Source organism: Boleophthalmus pectinirostris, unplaced genomic scaffold, assembly GCF_026225935.1.
Source record: "Boleophthalmus pectinirostris isolate CB_2022bp ecotype Guang Dong unplaced genomic scaffold, ASM2622593v1 HiC_scaffold_1, whole genome shotgun sequence".
Taxonomy (NCBI): Eukaryota; Metazoa; Chordata; class Actinopteri; order Gobiiformes; family Gobiidae; genus Boleophthalmus; species Boleophthalmus pectinirostris.
In genome coordinates this window covers 10906605-10930592 of record NW_026570970.1, presented here as the reverse complement: position 1 = coordinate 10930592, position 23988 = coordinate 10906605, and the positions used below count along the sequence as shown (strand labels likewise).

The window sequence follows — 23988 nt, the reverse complement described above, 5'->3', positions numbered from 1 at the left end:
TAGTATTGGCAATCGTGGCAGTAGTAGTAGTAGTAGTAGTAGTAGTGGTAGTAGTGGCAGTAGTAGAAGTAGTAATAGTAGTAGTGGCAATAGCTGTAGCAGAAGTAGTAGTAGTAGTAGTAGTAGTAGTAGTAGTAGCAGTAGTACTGGCAATCGTGGTAGTAGTAGTAGTAGTGGTAGTAGTGGCAGTAGTAGAAGTAGTAATAGTAGTAGTGGTAGTAGCTGTAGCAGAAGTAGTAGTAATAGTAGTAGTAGTAATACCAGCAGTTGCGGTAGCAGTAGTGGTAATGGCAATAGCAGTACTAGTAGTAGTAGTAATAGTAATACCGGCGTCGCAGTAGTAGTAGTAGTGTTACTGGCAACAGCAGCACCAGCAGCAGCAGTAGTAGTAGTAGAGGTACTGGCAATAGCAGCAGTAGTAGTAGTAATAATAGCAGTAGTAGCAGTAGCTGTAGTAGTACTAGTAGTAGTAGCAGCAGTAGTAGTGGCAGTCACAGTAGTAGTGGTGATAGTGGCAATAGCAGCAGCAGTAGTAGTAGTCGTAGTAGTAGTAGTAGTAGTAGTAGTAGTAGTAGTAGTAGTAGTAGTAGTAGTAGTAGTAGTAGTAGTAGTAGTAGTAGTAGTAGTAGTAGTAGTACTAGTAGTAGTAGGTTACATCAGCCATAATAGTAAAAGTTGCAGTCATAGCACAGTACATACTTCTTACTACTTCTACTACTTCTTAGGTACTTTAAATTGTAGGATTATTATTTTGCCTCCGTTAAATGAGCTGTACCTGATTTTTACTTTCTTTTAAACATGATGAAGAACAGAACTAGTCCACTTTAAATTTTCTTTCTTTGCATTCTTAGCATCCTACACTGAAAAAATAAACTCTAGCCAAGTCAGAATTACTTAAATTAAGAAAGTTTGACCACGATTTGAGACCTTTTGTTGTTAAAATACGAAAACACATCTTAAATACACTTCTAATGTTGCTTGAATTAAGAAAAACACGTGGATAATTTTACTTGGCACATTGAATCTACTCAAATAAAGTAAAAGTAAGTCGTTTTAACTTACATAGACATTGCTTTTTGTTTTTTGTGTCAGTGTCATTCACTACAATGTTTTTTTTTCTACGCTTTACACGACTCTCACAAATCAGAGTCACGGTAAAGCCAAAAACAACTAGCATTAACTCGAAAATAAACTTACATATGCAAATTGGCTCATATGCAAATTGGCTCATATTTACACGCTAATAAGTGTTTCTTAAGATACAATTAGAAACGTTTTACCTTTCTCGTCGTCATCTTGGCTGCTCAGATTAAATCCTTTCTTCATCCTTCCAGTTTCTCCTCTTTCGTGACCTGCGGAGACCAAATCAACTATTAAAAGATTAAAAGGACATTTTTAAGAAAGATTCAAATCTGAACGTTTTCACAACCTCTTCTGCTCGCGGTCTTTCCCGTGTTTTTCAAGTCCAGTTCAAGGAAAAGGGAATGCTCTATCTCGTCTTCAGGTAACCTCTGCCTTTATATTATCTAACCCTGCATTAGGCTGATAAGAAATGTGCCAGCTATTTGACCTTAACTAGGGGTGGATCAGTACTATTGATGATAAAGGCTATTGATAACAGGGCCTTTGCATTAGCAGGAGTAAAATGAGTTGAATGACCGCGAGGATGTTACTCTGTGTGGTCTTTAAAGGCGCATTGTGTAACTTTTCTGGTGGAGTGTCTTTCTGAAGATGGAGATGTTGTTGTTGCTGCTTTGTCTGGAGCGTTTCACGGCGCGGTGTTGAGCGTTTCTATCGTCGTGGAGACCGAACCAGACCGGGTCACGGGTAAGGGTGTGCAAAAATGTTGAAATATCCACATATCGTATTGTTTAATGTGATGAAACAGTATCGATATCCAGAGGTGGCGCTATCATTAGGCAAAAGCAAGCAGCTGCCTAGGGCCCCCAAAGCTGGAGGAGCCCCCAAACACAGTGTCACTAATGAGAGTAATTTGATTTTCTCTCAATACTTTTAAACAATATTCAGAAGAAAAATAATAATCATCATATGTAATGGAAGTAAACAAAAATGTAATTATAATTCAGTTCTGGTTTTCTAGTAGGCGACCTAACTAACAAGTTTCCAGTCCATCATAAAATTCAAATAAATAGGGATGTGCATGTCTCAAGAGCAATGGGGGGAAATGGAAAATTAATATATTACAAAAACAAAAAAATAAAAACAAAACAAAACAAAAAATGGTGCATTATAGTGAGGGCCCCAAACTCGAGTTCGCCAAGAGCCCCCGAATTGCTAACTCCACCACTGTCAATATCATGGGCTATTTATGGCCAATTTATCGCAATTTTTTTGTTACAGAGCTCCAGTTTTGTTGCTTGTTCAAATGAAGGAAACTTGTTTTTGCAACACTTTTGACATTTTCACAGTTTTGATGATTAAAATGTGTGTGTTTCATATGAACTTTGCACAAGAAGTGGTTTAAAAAAGACTTTACTATCACAGCCACGATTTAGACTTTTTTTCATTGAACGATATCAAATCGATTTGAAGTATATCATGTGTCGGGACTTTGTAAATGTCCATTAAGACATGCCGTAAAATAATAAAGGCATTTTATTTTAACCAGTGAGTGCCTTGGGTTTTTTGCATCTTTAAATTGACTTCACTTCCCAAAAAGCACCACAGTTTTATCTTCTGTGTATTATCCTCTAGAGGTCCAGGAAGAGCTCCTTTTGAAACTTAAAAAAAAATATATCATATTGAATCGAAAGCACACTGTATCGAGATATGTATCGTATTGGCAACTTGTTAATAATAACCAGCCCGAGTTACAGGTCAGATCTGTGGAGAGGCGACCCCGCTCACAGCCAGAATGTCTGTTTTTCTAGGTATTTTTGAGCTTTAAAACCACCTGTAATTTAGTAAATATAAGACAAAGCTGTTTAAAGTCACACTGTGGAACATTCAGGGCAGAGCAATGACATCTCCATAGAAACAAGCAGGTGACAGACCCTCAACCAAAAAGTTACATAGTGCGCCTTTAATAATAATACTGGAAAGTGAATAATAAATGACATGGTAGTAGTAGTAATAGTAGTTACAGGAGAAGAAGTAAAAGTTGCAGCTGTACTTCAAAATGTTTCTCTAAGTACTCTATTTTTGAAGAACAAATGAAAAGGGTCCATTTTACGCTATTTTCTGATCTGTGTTATACTGTTTCCTAATGTTTTTAAACTCCACCTCTTCTCTAGAATCACGTGGTTGACTTCAGACCTAGAATTGCCGCTGTCTAGGCAGGTATATGACATTAATTACACATTTATCTTTCATTAATTACAGGTGTTTTTATTATGGCTTTAGTTTACCGTCTCCATGGTGACGGATAAGCCTTACTGTAAAGCACCTTTAACCAATATTCTGGTTGGGTCAATACACTAAACTGACAATTACTGACCAAGGTTGACCCAGAATGTCTCATAATATTTGCATTTACTCCAAAAAAACAAAAATCTAGTCAAGTTAAGATGACTTGAATTCAGAAAATTTTATCAAGATTTGAGTAAATTTCACTTGACAAGTAAAATTATCTGCCAGTGGAACAAGATTTTTGTACTTAAAATGTGAAAATACATCTTACTACACTTAAAATAAGAAAAACAACAACTTTTTGCACTTAAAATAAGAAACAATCTTATCATTTTTAATTTGAATCCACTCTCTCTACTAAATAAAGTAAAATGTTATTAATTCAGGTCATTTTAACTTACTTAGATATTGTTTTTTTCCATTTTTTTTATTCATACAAAACTTTTTTTCTAGTATTTTGCAGCAGATGTCATCAACATTCCCTGGAGGCATGACGCTAAATGTAAGCACTGCTCTGTCTGAAGCTTTTTAGACTTTAATCTGATCTTTATTTTAACACAATCTGACCAGAAAGCTGCAACATATGAGCTGCTTTGTTCTGTTAAACAAGTTCCTCTCAAATAAAATTACAGTCACAAGCTGGCTACAGTTTTTGAATTTATTGCTCTCACTTTTTTGTTGAAAATCAAACACCTAAACTTGACAATAAACGCTTGTATTGACCACAGGCTCCTGAAAATGTGCTGTTTAAATTTACTTTGTCTTGAGTTGTCAGATTATTTTAAAACGTATTTGATTGTGTTTGCTAATGTGTGCATTGTGTCTCCATGGTAACTGTTGAACATCTGCCGATACGCACAGAACATATATTTATCTAGAATGTTGCACAGTAGCATAGCACTAAACTAAACTTATCTATCACCATTGAGACTCTACCAGGCCATGTTATAGGTCAGATCTGTGGAAAGCCAATCCCACTCTCAGTAATAATTCAATAATAATGCATGTTTAGTTTAGTTTAGTTTAGTTTTTTAGCAATTTAAGCACCTGTGATTGAATGAATGCAAGATAAAAATGTAAAAAGCTGGACTTCATTTGAGAAAAAAAGGTAAAAATAAATTGTGAAAAATCCCTAAAAAGTTTATTTGGTCAAATACGGTTTGAAAGGGGAGTTAAAGAAGCTATTTTTGTTAAGAAAGAGAATCCTTCTCTAAACAGAAATAGGGGACTCAGACACTATCTCCTATTTACAATTCCAACCTCAAATTTAAAAAAAAAATTTAAAAATAGGTGTAGTCAGGTCAGATCCAGAGGTGTGAAAGCTCCATTATGGCCTTGAATGATTCTGCTAATATGACCACACACTCAGTGCAGCTCAATAGGCCTAGATAACTAACAGAAACTGTAAACAAGTAGGTGTGTTAGTTTCAGAGTAGTTTCAGTGTAGTTAGCTCCTCCCTGCAAGCAGATATAAAGAATTACTCATCAGTGTCTGACCAGAACTGAAGAGAAGAAGCTTGGACGAGCTCTGAAACATATTCGACCACATAAACTTTTGTCCTGTTGACAAATTGAACATCTCCTTTGCCATAAAAATAATTTGGTTAAAGAGAAAATGAACAGAATGTGCTTATTTATTACAACTGAACCAACCTACGACATGTTTTAAGACAGTAAAAATCAGGTATAGCGCCTTTAAAGGGCCAAAATTACACTATTTTCTGATCTGTTATAATGTTGTTTCCTCATCAAAAACAGACCTGCAGTTGTGTTTTGTTTCAATGACGTATAACAAACCAAACCTGCATATTTACGCTGAGTTCTTATCTCAAACTGAAAACACTCTGCTCCACCTTATGATGTCATGTGGTGATACAGGAAGTGCTCCATTGGGTTTTTAAACTCCATATGGCTTCACGAGAATCAGTTGGATAATTTCAGCCCTGGAATTGCCGATCTCTATTGAACAAAAGGTAAAATGAGCTGTTAATTTGAAAACATTTTGAGCTTTGGAGATGTCAGACTAATATTAAAGTGTTACTCAAATGTGTGAATGAAACAAAACACAATTCCAGGTGTGTTTTTGGTAAGTTAACAATATTATAACACATCTTGAATCTCACAAGAGTCTATTTAGCGTAATATAGGACCTTTAAATGCTCGATCTTCTGAAAGAGCAAGACTAAGTTCATATCAGTGATAAACAGGAATCAAAAACCTGTGAATCACTGAAGGATGGAGAAGGACCCATCCAACGTGGATATAACGTAATAAAGATTACAAAAAGTAAGAAGCACGGGGTGAACGGGCGTCGGGACACATCTGGGTAAAGTGTGTGGACTTTGATCTGTATTTACTGCGTCTTATTAGACCAATGATTAGAACAAGACGGGCTCTGGTGACTTTAAAGGTGCACCGTGTAACTTTTCTGGTGGAGGGTCCGTCAAACGGTTTTCTCCATGGAGATGTTATTGCCTTATCTGGAATGTTTCACAGTGTTGCTTTAAACCTTTCTATCGTCTTGGACATCAAATCAAGCAGAGTACTGATAAGATCTGTGGAGAGGCGACCACGCTCACAGACAGAATACTTGATTTTTCTAAGTATTTTTGATCTGTAATTGAAAGTAGATCTGGTTAATGCCATATTTTGGAACACTTGAAGCAGAGCAATGACGTAACCATAGAAATAAGTAGGTGACAGACCCCAACCACATTACCTTAGTATAGTATATAATAGTATATACATAGTATTGTACAGGAATGTAACAATAACCGAAATATCGTGATATTGTATCGTCAAAAGTCTCACAGTAATATCATGGACTGTCACAATATATTGAATTACAAGTTTCTTTGCTTATATCCTATAATAGCTGATAAACATCGGGAACTACATATCCCATGATTCATTTCAGTGCAGTGCAGACAACATGAAGAACTGTTTTTTACTTGAATTCTTGGGATTATGACGGTAATAAGTCACATCAAAAACTTGTCAGGGTATTTTAAAAGCAGAAACGTGTCCTATCTACGATTATATTAGCCTCTCTAAATATATATATCAATAAATAAATATCGTACGAAGAGTTTTGGATATCGTTACATCCCTAGCAGAGGTGGGACCAAGTTGTTGCTTTGAGAGTTTCAAGTAAGTCTCATGTATCTGACCTCAAGTCCAAGTCAAGTCCCAAGTCAAAGAAAGACAAGTCCAAGTCGAGTCTCGAGTCACTGGCCCATAAGTCCAAGTCAAGTCCAAGTCGTCTGCTTTGAGCTTCAAGTCATTTCAAGTCTTTAAACCAAAGTACTAAATATAGCTTAGATTTTTGCAATTTATATGAATTTTAAATTGTACTTTTCAGTATTTTTATAAGAGTATTTATATAAATGTCTTGTCAAGTCTTTAGTGTGTATCATTACGGTTAGAATAGAAAGAATTGATTTGAAAGTGCTTAATAGAAGTTATTTTGTTATGAAAGATGTTCTCTGTTGTTCTCTGTTTTACTGTATTGTACTGTATATTACTGTACTGTAGTGTATTGTATATTACTGTATTGTACTGTATATTACTGTATTGTACTGTATATTACTGTATTGTACTGTATATTACTGTATTGTACTGTATTTTACTGTATTACTGTATTTTACTGTATTGTACTGTATATTACTGTATTGTACTGTATTTTACTGTAGTACATTTGAAGATACCACATCAGTTACATCCAAATTAACAGAGAAGTGGGCAGGGTTGGTTCCTGTAAAATTCAGCACCACATTTATAATCTGAAAAGATACTTTAGGAGAAGTATCAGGTCCTCTCAAGTCACAGGCCTCAAGTCCCAAATCATTGATCTTCAAGTCAGATTCGAGTCCCAAGTTTCAGTCCATTTTGTCAAGTCAAGCCTCAAGTCCTAAAAATTGTATCTCAAGTCTGACTCGAGTCCAAGTCCAAGTCACGACTCACAAGTCCCTATGTCTGATCTCTAGTATTGTAGTATATAGTAAACCTTACCTTATAGAGCATTTAAAAATTTTTTTTTTTAAATCAAACTGAAGTTAAGATCATGACTTTATGCGTCATTTGTCTGGAGAAGAAGAGCCATTATTCAGGGAAGATCCATTTTAACTCAATTGTTTCTTAACCAGGGGAAATTCCTCATGACAATAGTTGCCTGTGCTGAGTAAGTGAGTCAGTGAGTGAGCCTCTTCGCAATATCCTAATACACATTAAGAACTTAAGCCTTACCGGACTGAAAACAAAACCTGAACAATGAAGCTAACAAGAGAAGGAAATACTAGGGCGATATCAAAATTCCTCTGTATGATATTTTCACTATATGCATCTCAAAGTTCAGAAAGTTTCGATGTGGAGTCTTACAAAATTGTAAATATGCTTCTTATTTTCCTTTTAAAAGCCCCGAAAAGCCTTTGGTACATAATGGTGGTTATAATGGTTATAATATGAAGAAATAACATTTAAAAGTGCCTCGTAACAGTTATTTTTTCATGTAGTCTGCACTGAAACCCCAAAGGATCATGGTCTATGTAGTTCCTGGTGTTTTTTAGCTGTTGCTGCACCATGGTGAGGATTTTGACTCCCTTTACTTTTTTCTTTAGTAGTTACTTATATGATCAGTATTTCTCATGTAATTAACTTTTATTATATACTGCTACATATTCACTTTCTTTTAAGGTATTTTAAAGAATGTTTTGATGAATAACAACTGGGTATTTTGTGTAAACGTAACATGTTGTTAAAATTGCATATACATAACAATCATGTCACTTTTTATATTGTATTTTACATTGTTATGGTTTTTAGTTTGCTATGTTCAGATCATCCTTAATCATAATGTCAATTTAGGCAATGGTTTGTAAGGATAACGACCTTGAATTTAGTAATGTTGTGTTATATTAAAACTAGAAAAGCACTCAGTGTACTGTTACACTCAACATGACCCCTTGTCCTAATTGAGATTCACAGCCAGCTAAACTCTCTCTTGCATCACTTCCTCCAAGGAACAGGCAGGTGTTGTCTTTGACCAGGATTTAATGCAAAAAAGTGTGAAACTGTAACAAAATACAAAAGGGTATTCAGAAAGTTGTAAAATCAACAATGTACATCAAAGTTACATTATATAGACAATTAAATGGCCAATGTTAGCTGAGAAGTAATACACACAACTCAAATACCACTACTGGAACTCAAATCTCAAATAATATCTATAAAATGCTACAAACTTCAACAAAATGCTACAAATGCACTTGTCAACATTCATTTTTAATGTAAACACTTACTCATATTGCCACTCAAAGGGCTGGAAATGAGAGGATGGTTTCAGATCTAACCACAAAACACCTCATGGACTGACTGACATTTTCAAGCTAGTAGTTTTACTTCTTGTCACCTACTGGCTAAATATATCACCAAAATCACAACTAGCGCCCCCCAGCAGGCCGGAAGAACACAACACAAAACAGTTCCAATACACTCCCCGCCTGGCATTATTTTAAGAATGCCATAATAAACTAACTAAACAGTGGGGGATAACAGTAAAATACAGTCTGAGATAGGTCTGGAGAAAATCTTCATAGTCTTGTTGCGTGCTACTTTGACCTCAATCTTCCTCACAACTCCATCCTTGCTTGGAAGAGTCTTCACGATGATTCCCATGGGCCATTCATTCCGTTTTAGTTGCTTGTCCTTCAGAAGAATGATAGCTTTCTCCTTCAGATTTGGTTTGTTGCGTTGCCACTTCTGACGACTTTGGAGCATGTTGAGGTACTCCCTTTGCCATCTGGTCCAAAAGGTGTCGGCAAGGACTTGAACTCTTTTCCACTGATATTTGAATATGTCAGCGTTGGTGAAATCTCCTGGTGGAACTGGTATTGCTTTTGTTTTTTGTGTTAGCAGCGTCATGGGAGTCAAGATGAGAGGTGCGTCAGGATCTGAGGAGACAGGCACCAAGGGTCTTGCGTTGATGATAGCTGTGACTTCAGCGAGCAACGTTGTTAGTACCTCGTGAGTCAGTAAAGGATTTCCTGCTTGTAAGAGCATAGAGTCGAGGATGCGACGCGCGCGATTCCTATCATACGCTCCCACGTGCCTCCCATGTGGGATGAGTGAGGAGGGTTGAACACCCAGGAGCACCTTTGTTCACGCAGATAGTCATCCACACTTGTGTCGTCAGGCTTTGGAGGTTCCATCTTCAGCTCTTTGGATGCGCCAATGAAGTTGGTACCACAGTCAGACCGTAGCTGTTTAGCGGGCCCTCTGATGGCGAAAAATCTGCGAAGAGCATTGATAAAACTTGAAGAGCTTAATGTCTCTACAACTTCGATATGAATGGCTCTTGTACACATACAAGTGAACAGAACCGCCCATCGTTTGCTGTCAGCATGACAACCTTTTGTGCGGCACGTTGTGACCTCCCATGGTCCGAAAACATCCAGGCCAACATACGAAAATGGAGGATCAGTTTGTAGACGCTCGGCGGGCAGATCTGCCATGATTTGCTGCTCTGTTTTCCCTCGAAGCTTTTTGCAAGTCACACATTTATGGATAAAACTGCTGATGGATCTCTTGGCACCAGCCAGCCACAAACCACTTGCTCGCACTGCTCCTTCAGTGAAGTGTCTTCCTTGATGCTTTACAGCTTCATGATGATGTCGAATGAGCAGGGTAGTAATGTGATGCATTCTTGGGATCAGAAAGAGGATTAGCTTCTTGACTTGTGAGTTTGGACTCTGACAAGCGTCCTCCAACACGGAGTAGGTCTTTATCATCGATGATCGGCTTGAGCTTGTATAGAGGACTGTTGCGTGGCAGATCTTGTTTTGCCTTGATGCGTTTGATCTCTTCGGCATACACTTCATGTTGGACACATCTAATGATAGTGTACTCTGCTCGAGTTAAGGATTCTCCTGTGAGACTTGTTTTGCAGAGGTGCCAGCCTTCACAATCTTTAGACTTGAAACTGTGAGCGATGTGACAAAGGTATGCTACTGCTTTGACAAGAGAGGTCCATTTTGAGAATCGTTCAAATCGCATTGAACCTAAACTACCTGAAGTGGTTCTGGTCACAAGCACGGTAGCATTCTGTCGAATTTCCACGTCTGACTCTGGGTCAATGAGTTTGAATGGGCCTTTTTCAGGAGCACCACTCTTGGTGTTGAGAAGAAATGCTGGGCCAGACCACCATGTTGTTCTTTCGATTTTCTCCGCAGCCAGTGAGCGAGAACCATGATCAGCTGGATTGTGCTCAGTTGGGATGTATTTCCACTGCTCTGGGAGAGAGGATTGCTTGATTCTCTGCACACGGTTGTTCACATATACATGAAATNCAAAAGTCTCACAGTAATATCATGGACTGTCACAATATATTGAATTACAAGTTTCTTTGCTTATATCCTATAATAGCTGATAAACATCGGGAACTACATATCCCATGATTCATTTCAGTGCAGTGCAGACAACATGAAGAACTGTTTTTTACTTGAATTCTTGGGATTATGACGGTAATAAGTCACATCAAAAACTTGTCAGGGTATTTTAAAAGCAGAAACGTGTCCTATCTACGATTATATTAGCCTCTCTAAATATATATATCAATAAATAAATATCGTACGAAGAGTTTTGGATATCGTTACATCCCTAGCAGAGGTGGGACCAAGTTGTTGCTTTGAGAGTTTCAAGTAAGTCTCATGTATCTGACCTCAAGTCCAAGTCAAGTCCCAAGTCAAAGAAAGACAAGTCCAAGTCGAGTCTCGAGTCACTGGCCCATAAGTCCAAGTCAAGTCCAAGTCGTCTGCTTTGAGCTTCAAGTCATTTCAAGTCTTTAAACCAAAGTACTAAATATAGCTTAGATTTTTGCAATTTATATGAATTTTAAATTGTACTTTTCAGTATTTTTATAAGAGTATTTATATAAATGTCTTGTCAAGTCTTTAGTGTGTATCATTACGGTTAGAATAGAAAGAATTGATTTGAAAGTGCTTAATAGAAGTTATTTTGTTATGAAAGATGTTCTCTGTTGTTCCCTCTGTTTTACTGTATTGTACTGTATATTACTGTATTGTACTGTATTTTACTGTATTGTACTGTATTTACTGTATTGTACTGTATTGTACTATATTACTGTATTGTACTGTATATTACTGTATTGTACTGTATATTACTGTATTGTACTGTATTTTACTGTATTGTACTGTATTTTACTGTATTGTACTATATATTACTGTATTGTACTGTATTTTACTGTAGTACATTTGAAGATACCACATCAGTTACATCCAAATTAACAGAGAAGTGGGCAGGGTTGGTTCCTGTAAAATTCAGCACCACATTTATAATCTGAAAAGATACTTTAGGAGAAGTATCAGGTCCTCTCAAGTCACAGGCCTCAAGTCCCAAATCATTGATCTTCAAGTCAGATTCGAGTCCCAAGTTTTAGTCCATTTTGTCAAGTCAAGCCTCAAGTCCTAAAAATTGTATCTCAAGTCTGACTCGAGTCCAAGTCCAAGTCACGACTCACAAGTCCCTATGTCTGATCTCTAGTATTGTAGTATATAGTAAACCTTACCTTATAGAGCATTTAAATTTTTTTTTTTAAAATCAAACTGAAGTTAAGATCATGACTTTATGCGTCATTTGTCTGGAGAAGAAGAGCCATTATTCAGGGAAGATCCATTTTAACTCAATTGTTTCTTAACCAGGGGAAATTCCTCATGACAATAGTTGCCTGTGCTGAGTAAGTGAGTCAGTGAGTGAGCCTCTTCGCAATATCCTAATACACATTAAGAACTTAAGCCTTACCGGACTGAAAACAAAACCTGAACAATGAAGCTAACAAGAGAAGGAAATACTAGGGCGATATCAAAATTCCTCTGTATGATATTTTCACTATATGCATCTCAAAGTTCAGAAAGTTTCGATGTGGAGTCTTACAAAATTGTAAATATGCTTCTTATTTTCCTTTTAAAAGCCCCGAAAAGCCTTTGGTACATAATGGTGGTTATAATGGTTATAATATGAAGAAATAACATTTAAAAGTGCCTCGTAACAGTTATTTTTTCATGTAGTCTGCACTGAAACCCCAAAGGATCATGGTCTATGTAGTTCCTGGTGTTTTTTAGCTGTTGCTGCACCATGGTGAGGATTTTGACTCCCTTTACTTTTTTCTTTAGTAGTTACTTATATGATCAGTATTTCTCATGTAATTAACTTTTATTATATACTGCTACATATTCACTTTCTTTTAAGGTATTTTAAAGAATGTTTTGATGAATAACAACTGGGTATTTTGTGTAAACGTAACATGTTGTTAAAATTGCATATACATAACAATCATGTCACTTTTTATATTGTATTTTACATTGTTATGGTTTTTAGTTTGCTATGTTCAGATCATCCTTAATCATAATGTCAATTTAGGCAATGGTTTGTAAGGATAACGACCTTGAATTTAGTAATGTTGTGTTATATTAAAACTAGAAAAGCACTCAGTGTACTGTTACACTCAACATGACCCCTTGTCCTAATTGAGATTCACAGCCAGCTAAACTCTCTCTTGCATCACTTCCTCCAAGGAACAGGCAGGTGTTGTCTTTGACCAGGATTTAATGCAAAAAAGTGTGAAACTGTAACAAAATACAAAAGGGTATTCAGAAAGTTGTAAAATCAACAATGTACATCAAAGTTACATTATATAGACAATTAAATGGCCAATGTTAGCTGAGAAGTAATACACACAACTCAAATACCACTACTGGAACTCAAATCTCAAATAATATCTATAAAATGCTACAAACTTCAACAAAATGCTACAAATGCACTTGTCAACATTCATTTTTAATGTAAACTTACTCATATTGCCACTCAAAGGGCTGGAAATGAGAGGAATGGTTTCAGATCTAACCGCAAAACACCTCATGGACTGACTGACATTTTCAAGCTAGTAGTTTTACTTCTTGTCACCTACTGGCTAAATATATCACCAAAATCACAACTAGCGCCCCCCAGCAGGCCGGAAGAACACAACACAAAACAGTTCCAATACACTCAGAGAGCGCAGACCTCCGCCAAGGACTACAGTCCCCCTCATATTAATTGTGTGTTTTCCATAAAAATTTGTCTCGTATCTTTCTAATTTGGAATATGAAAGAGGATCCATTGTCCATCCCTGAGTCAAATTTCATGGGGTTTGTCAATAATTAACCGAGATATTGAGAAACAAAATTTTTGGCCCCATTTACCACAATGTTAACTAAAATTTCAAAGTGATCCAGAATCCAGGATTTCTTCCGGATCACCCCCAAAATGAAATCAGTTCTTCCTTTTCACATTTCCAACAAATCCTGAAAATTTCATCAAAATCGGTCTATAACTATTTGAGTTATGTTGCTAACAGACAAACAAACAAACAAACAAACAAACAAACAGACAAACGCCAGCAAAAACATAACCTCCTTGGCAGAGGTAAATATTTGGGGGGTCAGTTACTATTAGCGTAGGATTTTGACCTTTTTATATATAATAAAATAAATCCAGGCTTAAAACATTTCTGTTTGACTGTGCATATAACTGAAAGGTTTTCATTCCGCACTCTTCTCTCTAATTTATGTCTCTCTTTATGATTATTTATGTTTTGATTTGTTTTTATTATGATTTTAATGTATTTCTTATTCTGTAAAGCACTTTGAATTACTTTGAGTACAAACGTTGTGCTGTACAAATAAACTTGCCTTGCCTAATGGATCATTATTGCAATATTCAACTAACATTACTTTCTTACTTTACATCATCATAACTATAATAAACATATTGGGGGGTCAGATTACTATACTATACTACTCAATTGATCAGCCTTGTCTATTTTCACAGGATTCCAATTCATTATACACCACTTTGATTACCTAACTAATTAGTAAGTACTTATCTTATTTTCAGTAAAATATGTTTAAACAACTAAGTAATTTTTTTACATTCAAAAGTTATAATCGACATAAAAATGCATATGAGTTCTTCAGAGAACACTTTTTAAATATGTCAAATATGTTTTAATTTGCAGATAAAGTGTGAAGAATCCCTCAGTCGTCCCAGGTAGAATCCAGGGCGAGGAGAAAATTCAGTTTGTCGACTGGACAAAAGTTAGTTTGGTTGAAGACGGTTTGCAGCTATAGTATTAATATTCCAAGTTTTTCTATAGAATTAAAGTGCTTTATTAATAAAATATAGATTTTCATAGGGGAGTCAACATAACATAATGATTCTGACCCCAGGGTCAAAATACTATACCACACCGGCTTTAAATCCTCGATCTCAGGAATCGTTGCCAACACAGAATGTATATCTCTTCGCGGATTGGCTGATGCCCTAGTGCAGTGTTTTTCAACCTTTTTTGAGCCACGGCACGTTTTTTACATTGGAAAAATCTTGCGGCACACCACTAACCAAAGTGTTACAAAATAACACTATACAGTATATTTAATTACAATATAATTTCTACATTAATTTTTACTTACTCAGTGTGAGACCTGCGCCTGTTTAGATGAACACAAAGCTGATATCCTGGCAGGAATAGAAGAAAGACACACACAAAGCTCTTCATCAACAGCTCTTAGTCTCTCTCTGTTTTTAGTTTTTATAGCAGTTAAGTTTGAAAAGCTCTTCTTCTGGGTCAGAATCTTGTCCAGGGCCCATTTTGGAGTTTGCATTCGTCCGTTTTAAAAACTTTTCCATGACTGTCACCACGCACATGCGTTACCAATTCTTTTAAAGCAGGGGTGCTCACACTTTTTCAGCATGCGAGCTACTTACAAAATGACCAAGTCATAAAGATCTACCTAATACAAAGCCAAGCAAACTGCACTTTGCCCCTTTTTTGGACCCTCACCACAGTTTTGAGAACCCCTTCTTTAAGAGAACTTCCTCTGGCACTTTACACAAAACTATGAAAAAAGTAAAGGAAGATTTTTAAACCTGTTTTTTAAAGTTCCAAACTGGAGTTGCATTCTTTTCTGGTTTTGCAGTGATATTTACCAGCCTCTGCACATTTACCAAACCAAACGCACATCGTGACAAACACAGATGCATTTGTGCACTTTTGTTAGGCAAACTTCAGCCAAATGTGGCAGTAGGTCTGTTCTGTAGATCCGCTCTATGCTGTAGACCCGCTTTGTGCCAACACTGTAACACAAATTTAGACTGGTTTTTGCTTCACGTTTCGTGTTGCTCTTCTAATCAATGCGCACTGTGGAAGGGGCTTGTTTTCGCTGTACGCAGGAAGGAGCGAGAGTGTGAAAAGGCGAGGGGCGGCGTGCTGACGGTAGGATGTTTAGGAAGTTTAACCTGCCCTGTGATGCACGCTGGTACACGAGGGCACACGCTGTCGCAGACGAGCCGTGCGTAGGGAGCGTGTGTATTTGTGATGTGCCGTAGAGTCTCCGCGGGCTGCACTGAGCGCACAGGCTGCACTGAGACGCCCCACACGCTCTGGCACACCTGTACAAGTTTATTGCCAACAGCAGCGGCCGTAATGAAATATGATCACACTTGTTGAGTGTCAGACCTTGAGTGAGAGACAAGACCGAGTCCAAACGCGAGTCCGAGACAAGACACGGCGATCTACCCACACGACCTTGGCGATCGACTGGTAGATCGCGATCGACATATTGAGCACCCCTGTTTTAAAGGAACGAGGCAATTAGCTGCCTGTTGCCACCCGGACGAATATTAGATCACTCTGCCAGTCTTTATATACTACACTGTAGTATAGTGTCCGTGCTGTAGTAAGTACAATGACATAATATTTGCAGGTAATAATTAATTAATTTTAATTTTTAAAAAAGTGATATTGGATAATTTCTCACGGCACATCTGACGATCTCTCACGGCACACTAGTGTGCCGCGGCACAGTGGTTGAAAATCACTGCCCTAGTGTATTCTGATTCCTGACCTAGTCACCGGAGAGAAATGAAATTGGGCGGAGGCTTAGGTGGGGGGTAATTTTGCTTAATCCAAACACTGAGTTTTACCGCCTTTTTCTATTACTTTATCTTTGTGATTTTATCTGAAACTTGGTACATATTAATCATTTAGTGCCAGTTAATGTTAATGTTAATAAATAAATGTTTGACTTCTGTTGCTAAGCCTTGACATCACACAATAGACGCATGAGCTGGTCTTTAACTCTTAGGAACTGTTAGTACCTGCTTAAACAAATGAACATTGTGTTTTATTTCTGGGTATGAATTAGGGATGGGCATGATTAATCGATTAATCGATAATTGATCATTAAGAATTTCATCGATTATGTTCATTTTAATCGACAAACCAAATGTAGGTTGCTGTGCGTAGCGTCACCAAACAGGGGTCCGTACATGTAGCTCTTTGCACTCAGAAGGAGCGAGCAAACACAAACAGTCGGTCAGTCTGCAACGCAAATGCGTATTTAACGATGACTTGTACAAGAAATTCCACGCTTTCTGTTGCGTTCCGGGACAAGTGTGAGTCCATGTGCACAGTGTACAAAGCAGCACATATGTTTCGGTGTCCAGTGGGAAAAAGTTTTACCAGGTGAGAGTCGCGCAATGTCGATGACGAGGACCCACCTCCCACCTCCTGTACAGTGTCCTGGTTTTGACAAACGCAAATATCGTCACACTAACCTGTGTTCCACTGAGTCATGTCTTTTAATCTGACAGAAGTTGACCGCATCAGCGACACAAGAGCTGTAGTTTTATCTTCGCTTAGTTTCTGCAAATGAGCGATGCGGTTTTAAGTTTCGTTTTTGTGAGAGTTGCGCAAAACTGCGTTAAACACATTATAATCTCAAACGGATTGATGTGGCTCTAGAGTCGTTACGGTTTATATGTCGTAAAGTTGAATTTATTTATGCAGATTAGTAGTGCAGATAGTAATAATAATGATGATTCTTCTGACGATCGATTAAGAAAATTTCATCGAATGCCCATCCCTAGTATGAATGTCCCGTACGTGACTGGTCTTACTTTGTGTTTGATTTAATATTTGTCACAGGGAAAGACAGATTTGGGGTGTTTATGTGTGATCTGTGTTCTTCCCTCTCACAGTGGAGCCCTAATGCTTCTGCTCAGTCACAAATGGAAGTGTTACAATAAGGTTTAGGGTTAAATGTAAACAGTGTTGGGAAGGTTACTTTTAAAATGTATTCCCCTACAGATTACATACCCCAAAATGTAGTTTGTAATGGAATCCATTAAATTACTTAAAGTGAGTAATGTAATCTGAATACTTTGGATTACTTGGTTTGCTGAAGAGAAGCAAAGATGAGGAAATCTTCACATAAGATATTTTGTCTGCAAAAAGACAATAAAAAGCCCAGACCTTACTAAACCAAATTAAAAATATTATTGATAGAAGAGGAGGAGACACGTCCGCGCGACATGGTTTAGTCCTGTTAAATCCTGTTTTAGTCCTGGTTTAGACCTGGTTTAGATCTAGTTTAGACCTGTATTTAGTCCGGTTTTACTCCTGTTTTAATCTTGGTTTAGTCGTGGTTTTAGACCTGGTTTAGATCTGGTTTAGATCTAGTTTAGACCTGCTTTTAGTCTCGTTTTAGTCCTAATTTAGTCCTGGTTTAGTCCTGTTTTAGACCTGGTTTAGACCTGGTTGAGATATAGTTTAGACCTGCTTTTAGTCCAGGTTTAGTCCTGTTTTAGTCTTGGTTTAGTCGTGGTTTTAGACCAGTTTAAGACCTGGTTTAGTCATGGTTTTAGACCTGGTTTTGACCTGGTTTAGATCTAGTTTAGATCTAGTTTAGACCTGCTTTTAGTCCTGTTTTAGTCCTGATTTAGTCCTGGTTTAGTCCTGGTTGAGATATAGTTTAGACCTGCTTTTAGTCCGGGTTTAGTCCTGTTTTAGTCTTGGTTTAGTCGTGGTTTTAGACCAGTTTAAGACCTGGTTTAGTCGTGGTTTTAGACCTGGTTTAGACCTGGTTTAGATCTAGTTTAGATCTAGTTTAGACTAGGGATGGGCATGATTAATCGATAATTGATCATTAAGAATTTCATCGATTACGTTAATTTTAATCGACAAACCGAATGCAGGTTGCTGTGCGTAGCGTGACCAAACAGGGGTCCGTACATGTAGCTCTCTGCACTCAGAAGGAGCGAGCAAACACAAACAGAAGGTCAGTCTGCAACGTACCGAAGCACAAATGCGTATTTAACGATGATTTGTACAAGAAATTCCACGCTTTCCGTTGCGTTCGGGACAAGTGTGAGGTCCAGGCCATGTGCACAGTGTACAAACAGCACATATGTTTCGGTGTCCAGTGGGAAAAAGTTTTGCCAGGTGAGAGTCGCGCAATGTCGATGACGAGTCTCCACCTCCCTCCCCCCGTACGGTGTCCTGGTTTTGTCAAACGCAAATCTGGTCACACTAACCTGTATTCACCTGAGTCATGTCTTTTAATCCGACAGAAGATGACCGCATCAGCGACACAAGCTCTTATCTTCGCTGAGTTTATGCAAATTAGCGATGCGGTTTTAAGTTTCGTTTTTGTGAGAGTTGCGCAAAACTGAATTAAACACAATATAATGTCAAACAGATTGATGTGGCTCTAGAGTCGTTACGGTTTATATGTCGTAAAGTTGAATGTATTTATGCAGATTAGTAGTGCAGATAGTAATAATAATGATGATCATTTTAATATAAAAACGTTAATGACTAATCGATAATCGATCGTTAATTCTTCCGACGATCGATTAAGAAAATTTCATCGAATGCCCATCCCTAGTTTAGACCTGCTTTTAGTCCTGATTTAGTCCTGGTTTAGCCCTGGTTTAGACCTGGTTTAGACCTGGTTTAGACCTGGTTTAGACCTGGTTGAGATATAGTTTAGACCTGCTTTTAGTCCGGGTTTAGTCCCGTTTTAGTCTTGGTTTAGTCGTGGTTTTAGACCTGGTTTAGATCTAGTTTAGATCTAGTTTAGACCTGCTTTTAGTCCTGATTTAGTCCTGATTTAGTCCTGGTTTAGTCCTGGTTTAGTCCTGGTTTAGTCCTGGTTTTAGTCCTGGTTTTAGTCCTGGTTTTAGTCCTGGTTTTAGTCCTGGTTTTAGACCTGGTTTTAGACCTGGCTGAGATCTAGTTTAGACCTGCAAAATACCACCATGTAATCCACTTATTTCAACAAAGTAACCAGAGTCGGCGTCAGAGCACATCTACTGGAGGGGCATGGGTCACCAGCAGGGGGGGCACTGCCATTTGAGAAATATTTTAACGCGGTGGAGTCATACACAGCAGACATGCTATCAAACACGTTTTTCTTGAACAGTATTAGGCTAATTATGTGTTGTTATTATAATCATTATTATATTAAGATTATTATTATTAGCTGCAATAGTTGTTGAGGCTGTGTGGTAGACGATACGCACACAAGACAATAATAAAAGGTTTAGGTTTATTAAAAAAACATAAGTCCTGCCACTGGTTGTAAACATTAAACAGCCTCTCTTCAAAAACACCTCTGAACTAGAAATGGCCACGCATCGGACAGCACCAGGGCTGTAGTGAACGTGGTACGCGAGTCGCCGTCCAGTCCTGTCCTATAGAGACCTGAGACTTGAGGGACCGGGACTAAACCAGGACCAGTGGCGGCTGATGGTATAATTTTTGGGAGGGGCACCAAGGGCAAAATTATAAATATATATTATGAATAATATATGTATTATATATATAGGCTGTAGTATTATAACAAATACCAGAAACAGACATTTTGGTTAGTATTGGCTGAACAATATCGATCAGAGCACAATGAACAGCCAAGAGCAAACTTTACGCAACAACACAACTTAACACACCGCTCACACCCAGACCCAACAACGTCAGTAAAACTACAATATGAACACAGATGCGGCTCCTACAGCACACAGCAGAACAACCAGAGCAGCTCCATGGCACCCGCGAGCTCATTTACGCACTATTTAAACTATAACACTTAACACTATTAACACTATTAACTATTAACACTATACTTTAACTATTAACACTATAACACTATTTAACTATTAACACTATAACACACTATTAACACACTATTAACACTATAACACTATTTAACTATAACACTATTTAACTATTAACACTATAACACTATTTAACTATTAACACTATAACACTATTTAACTATTAACACTATAACACTATTTAACTATAACACTATAACACTATTTAACTATTAACACTATAACACTATTTAACTATTAACACTATAACACTATTTAACTATTAACACTATAACACTATTTAACTATTAACACTATAACACTATTTAACTATTAACACTATAACACTATTTAACTATAACACTATAACACTATTTAACTATTAACACTATAACACTATTTACCTGTGAGGCTCCAAGTTCAGATTTGCCGCAAACTAATGAAAACCAGCCTCTTACCTTCTCCAGAGACTGAAGCAGAGTGTTTCCTCTATCCGCTGTCCCATTGGTTCTGTTTCCAAAAGTCTATTGTCCAATATGAAGAGATGAAACTGGTCCAAATCCTGGTCCAAATCCTGGTCCAGTCTGGTCCGTGACGCGAGGTCCAGGAGCCGAGTGCACGAGCGGTTGTAAAATTAGTTTTAATCCCACTTCCCACTTCAATCTGAAAGTTACGGTCAGTCCATATCAGCACCAGGACCCAGGTAGAATTATGCCTCTGCGCGCTACGCTCAGGTCAACTTTTACACCCAGAAACGAGCGGGCAAAGGCAGATAGAGCAGCAGCCCTCAAATGCCCCCCCTTGCCGCCGACACCGAAAGTAACTGTAATCCAATTACCATTCACTGAAACAGTAACTGTAACCGAATACAGTTATTCATAAATTGTACTCTGATTACGTAACTCCGGTACATGTAATCTGTTACTCCCCAACACTGAATGTAAGTGTTCTGTTTAATAACATTATATTTTCTGTTTATTTAAGTCTGTGTAGCTAAATATATTTGACCTGTAAACACGCCCATGTCTCTCTCTGTTCTCACAGCGGAATCTCCTACAGGCTAAAGATACTTAAGATAAACAAACTCAGCGCTCAAATTTCAGTCTCTACTAAGATGTAAAAATTTAAAAAAATGGACACTTTAAACATTTTACTACTGAATTCATAATGTGCTATGTGTTAATGGCATGACATGTTTTGTACTAAATTATTTATTTACAATTATTTGCACAGGTTGGGGTCTTTTTTAACGCCGCATTTTTAGGGGAAAAGGGGGAAAAGACAGAAATGAAACACAATTAAAGGTACAGTATGTAATTTTTAGGTTGGGGGTTCATCACCAGTGTTGGGAAGGTTACTTTTAAAATATATTCCACTACAGATTATAGATTATATACCCCAAAATGTAGTTTGTAACGTAATCCAAGTCTCCATGAATAAGCAACTGTTTGCTGTAGAGAAGCAAAGACTAGGATCTGTTAGGATTAGGACGAGGATGTTAACATAAGATGAACAAACTAACTAAAAAACAATAACAAGCTCAGTCTTTCCTTAACCATATTAAAAAATATTACTGATAGAGAAATTATTTTTACTATGAGATCACCTTAAATTATGTCCAACCTACTGTTAGGTGTCATATTGTTTAGACTTGGTTTAGTCCTGGTTTTAGACCTGGTTTAGTCCTGGTTTTAGTCCTGGTTTTAGTCCTAGTTTAGTCCTGATTTTAGACCTAGTTTAGTTCTGGTTTAGTCCTGATTTTAGTCCTGGTTTTAGTCCTGATTTTAGACCTGATTTAGTTTTGGTTTAGTCCTGGTTTAGACCTGGTTTAGCCCTGCTTTAGACCTGGTTCAGTCCTGGTTTAGTCCTGGACTGGTTTAGTCCTGATTTTAGACCTGGTTTAGTCCTGATTTTAGACCTGGTTTAGTCCTGATTTTAGACCTGGTTTAGTCCTGATTTTAGACCTGGTTTAGTCCTGGTTTTAGTCCTGGTTTTAGTCCTAGTTTAGTCCTGATTTTAGACCTAGTTTAGTTCTGGTTTAGTCCTGATTTTAGTCCTGGTTTTAGTCCTGATTTTAGACCTGATTTAGTTTTGGTTTAGTCCTGGTTTAGACCTGGTTTAGCCCTGCTTTAGACCTGGTTCAGTCCTGGTTTAGTCCTGGACTGGTTTAGTCCTGATTTTAGACCTGGTTTAGTCCTGATTTTAGACCTGGTTTAGTCCTGATTTTAGACCTGGTTTAGTCCTGGTTTTAGTCCTGGTTTTAGTCCTAGTTTAGTCCTGATTTTAGTCCTGTTTTAGTCCTGATTTTAGACCTGATTTAGTTTTGGTTTAGTCCTGGTTTAGACCTGGTTTAGCCCTGCTTTAGACCTGGTTCAGTCCTGGTTTAGTCCTGGACTGGTTTTTAGTTTTCCTGATTTTAGACCTGGTTTAGTCCTGATTTTAGACCTGGTTTAGTCCTGATTTTAGACCTGGTTTAGTCCTGGTTTTAGTCCTGGTTTTAGTCCTAGTTTAGTCCTGATTTTAGACCTAGTTTAGTTCTGGTTTAGTCCTGATTTTAGTCCTGTTTTAGTCCTGTTTTAGTCCTGATTTTAGACCTGATTTACTTCTGGTTTATTTCTAGTTTAGTCCTGGTTTAGACCTGGTTCAGTCCTGGTTTAGTCCTGTTTTTTTCCAAGACACAAATGTGTTTTTACCTGTGCGTTGCTGCCTCTGTTCTACTGGCTCTTCGACCTCGTCCATTGTGTGACTGACGCCTCAAACGTTAACATCACGTTTACATCGCTCTTACTGCCACGTTCTGTTTGGGTTTCCGGCAATGAGTGGAATTACCGAAATAAAAAAATAAAAATAAATGGAATGTAGCACAAAATGTGAAAACAGGAAAATACCGCCTTGTAATCCACTTATTTCAGCAAAGTAACTGTAATCCAATTACCACTCATTGAAACAGTAACTGTAACCGAATACAGTTATTCATAATTTGTACTCTGATTACGTAACGGCGGTACATGTAATCTGTTACTCCCCAACACTGTCCGCCATCTGCTTGTTTCTATGGATACGTCATTGCTCTGCCTAGAATGTTCCACATACCTCACATTTATTCAATTACAGGTGGTTTTATAGCTCAAAAATACATTGAAAATCAGGCATTCTGACTGTGAGCAAAGTCGCCTCTCCACAGATCTGACCTGTAACTCGGTCTGGTTTGGTCTCCATGAAGGTAGAAAGGTTTAATACCATACTGTGAAACATTCCAGACAAAGCCATAACATCTCCATGGAGAAAAGCATTTGACGGAACAAGTTACACAATGCAGCTTTAAACAATAAAATGCCTGTCAGACAAAAATAATGAAAAAATCGTAAAAAACAAAAAAACAAAAACATATATAATGATAATAATAATAATAATAATAATAATAATAATAATAATAATAATAATAATAATAATAATAATAATAACAATAATATATTTTTTCTTTTTTTTTTTTTCTTAAATTATGTCAATTTATCCAGCTAAAGAATACATCAGAATTAACAGCAGCGATCTCGTGATACTGAAATAATTAGTAGAACGATTAACATACAGTGTAAAGTTACCAAAACCTTCCACCAAGCATATCTGAGTCAG

The 23988-nt window shown here is 37.4% G+C and overlaps 1 protein-coding gene across 3 annotated transcripts in view; it reads right to left on the bottom strand.

The window, feature by feature from the left end:
- The window catches only part of abcb11a (ATP-binding cassette, sub-family B (MDR/TAP), member 11a), a 62906-nt gene extending 38918 nt beyond the window's left edge, over nt 1–23988 (bottom strand). Inside the window, exons 1-3 of one of the 3 annotated variants that reach the window (XM_055149970.1) lie at nt 23945–23988; nt 23049–23152; nt 1281–1352 (exon numbers count right to left, since the gene is read on the bottom strand). In XM_055149970.1, the coding sequence (XP_055005945.1) occupies nt 1281–1352; nt 23049–23094 (118 nt within the window). In that variant the 5' untranslated portion in view covers nt 23095–23152; nt 23945–23988. Of the gene's footprint in view, nt 1–1280; nt 1353–1429; nt 2609–8666; nt 8831–23048; nt 23153–23944 lie in introns of those variants that run through there. The other 2 variants (XM_055149975.1, XM_055149979.1) reach the window with 2 other exon arrangements.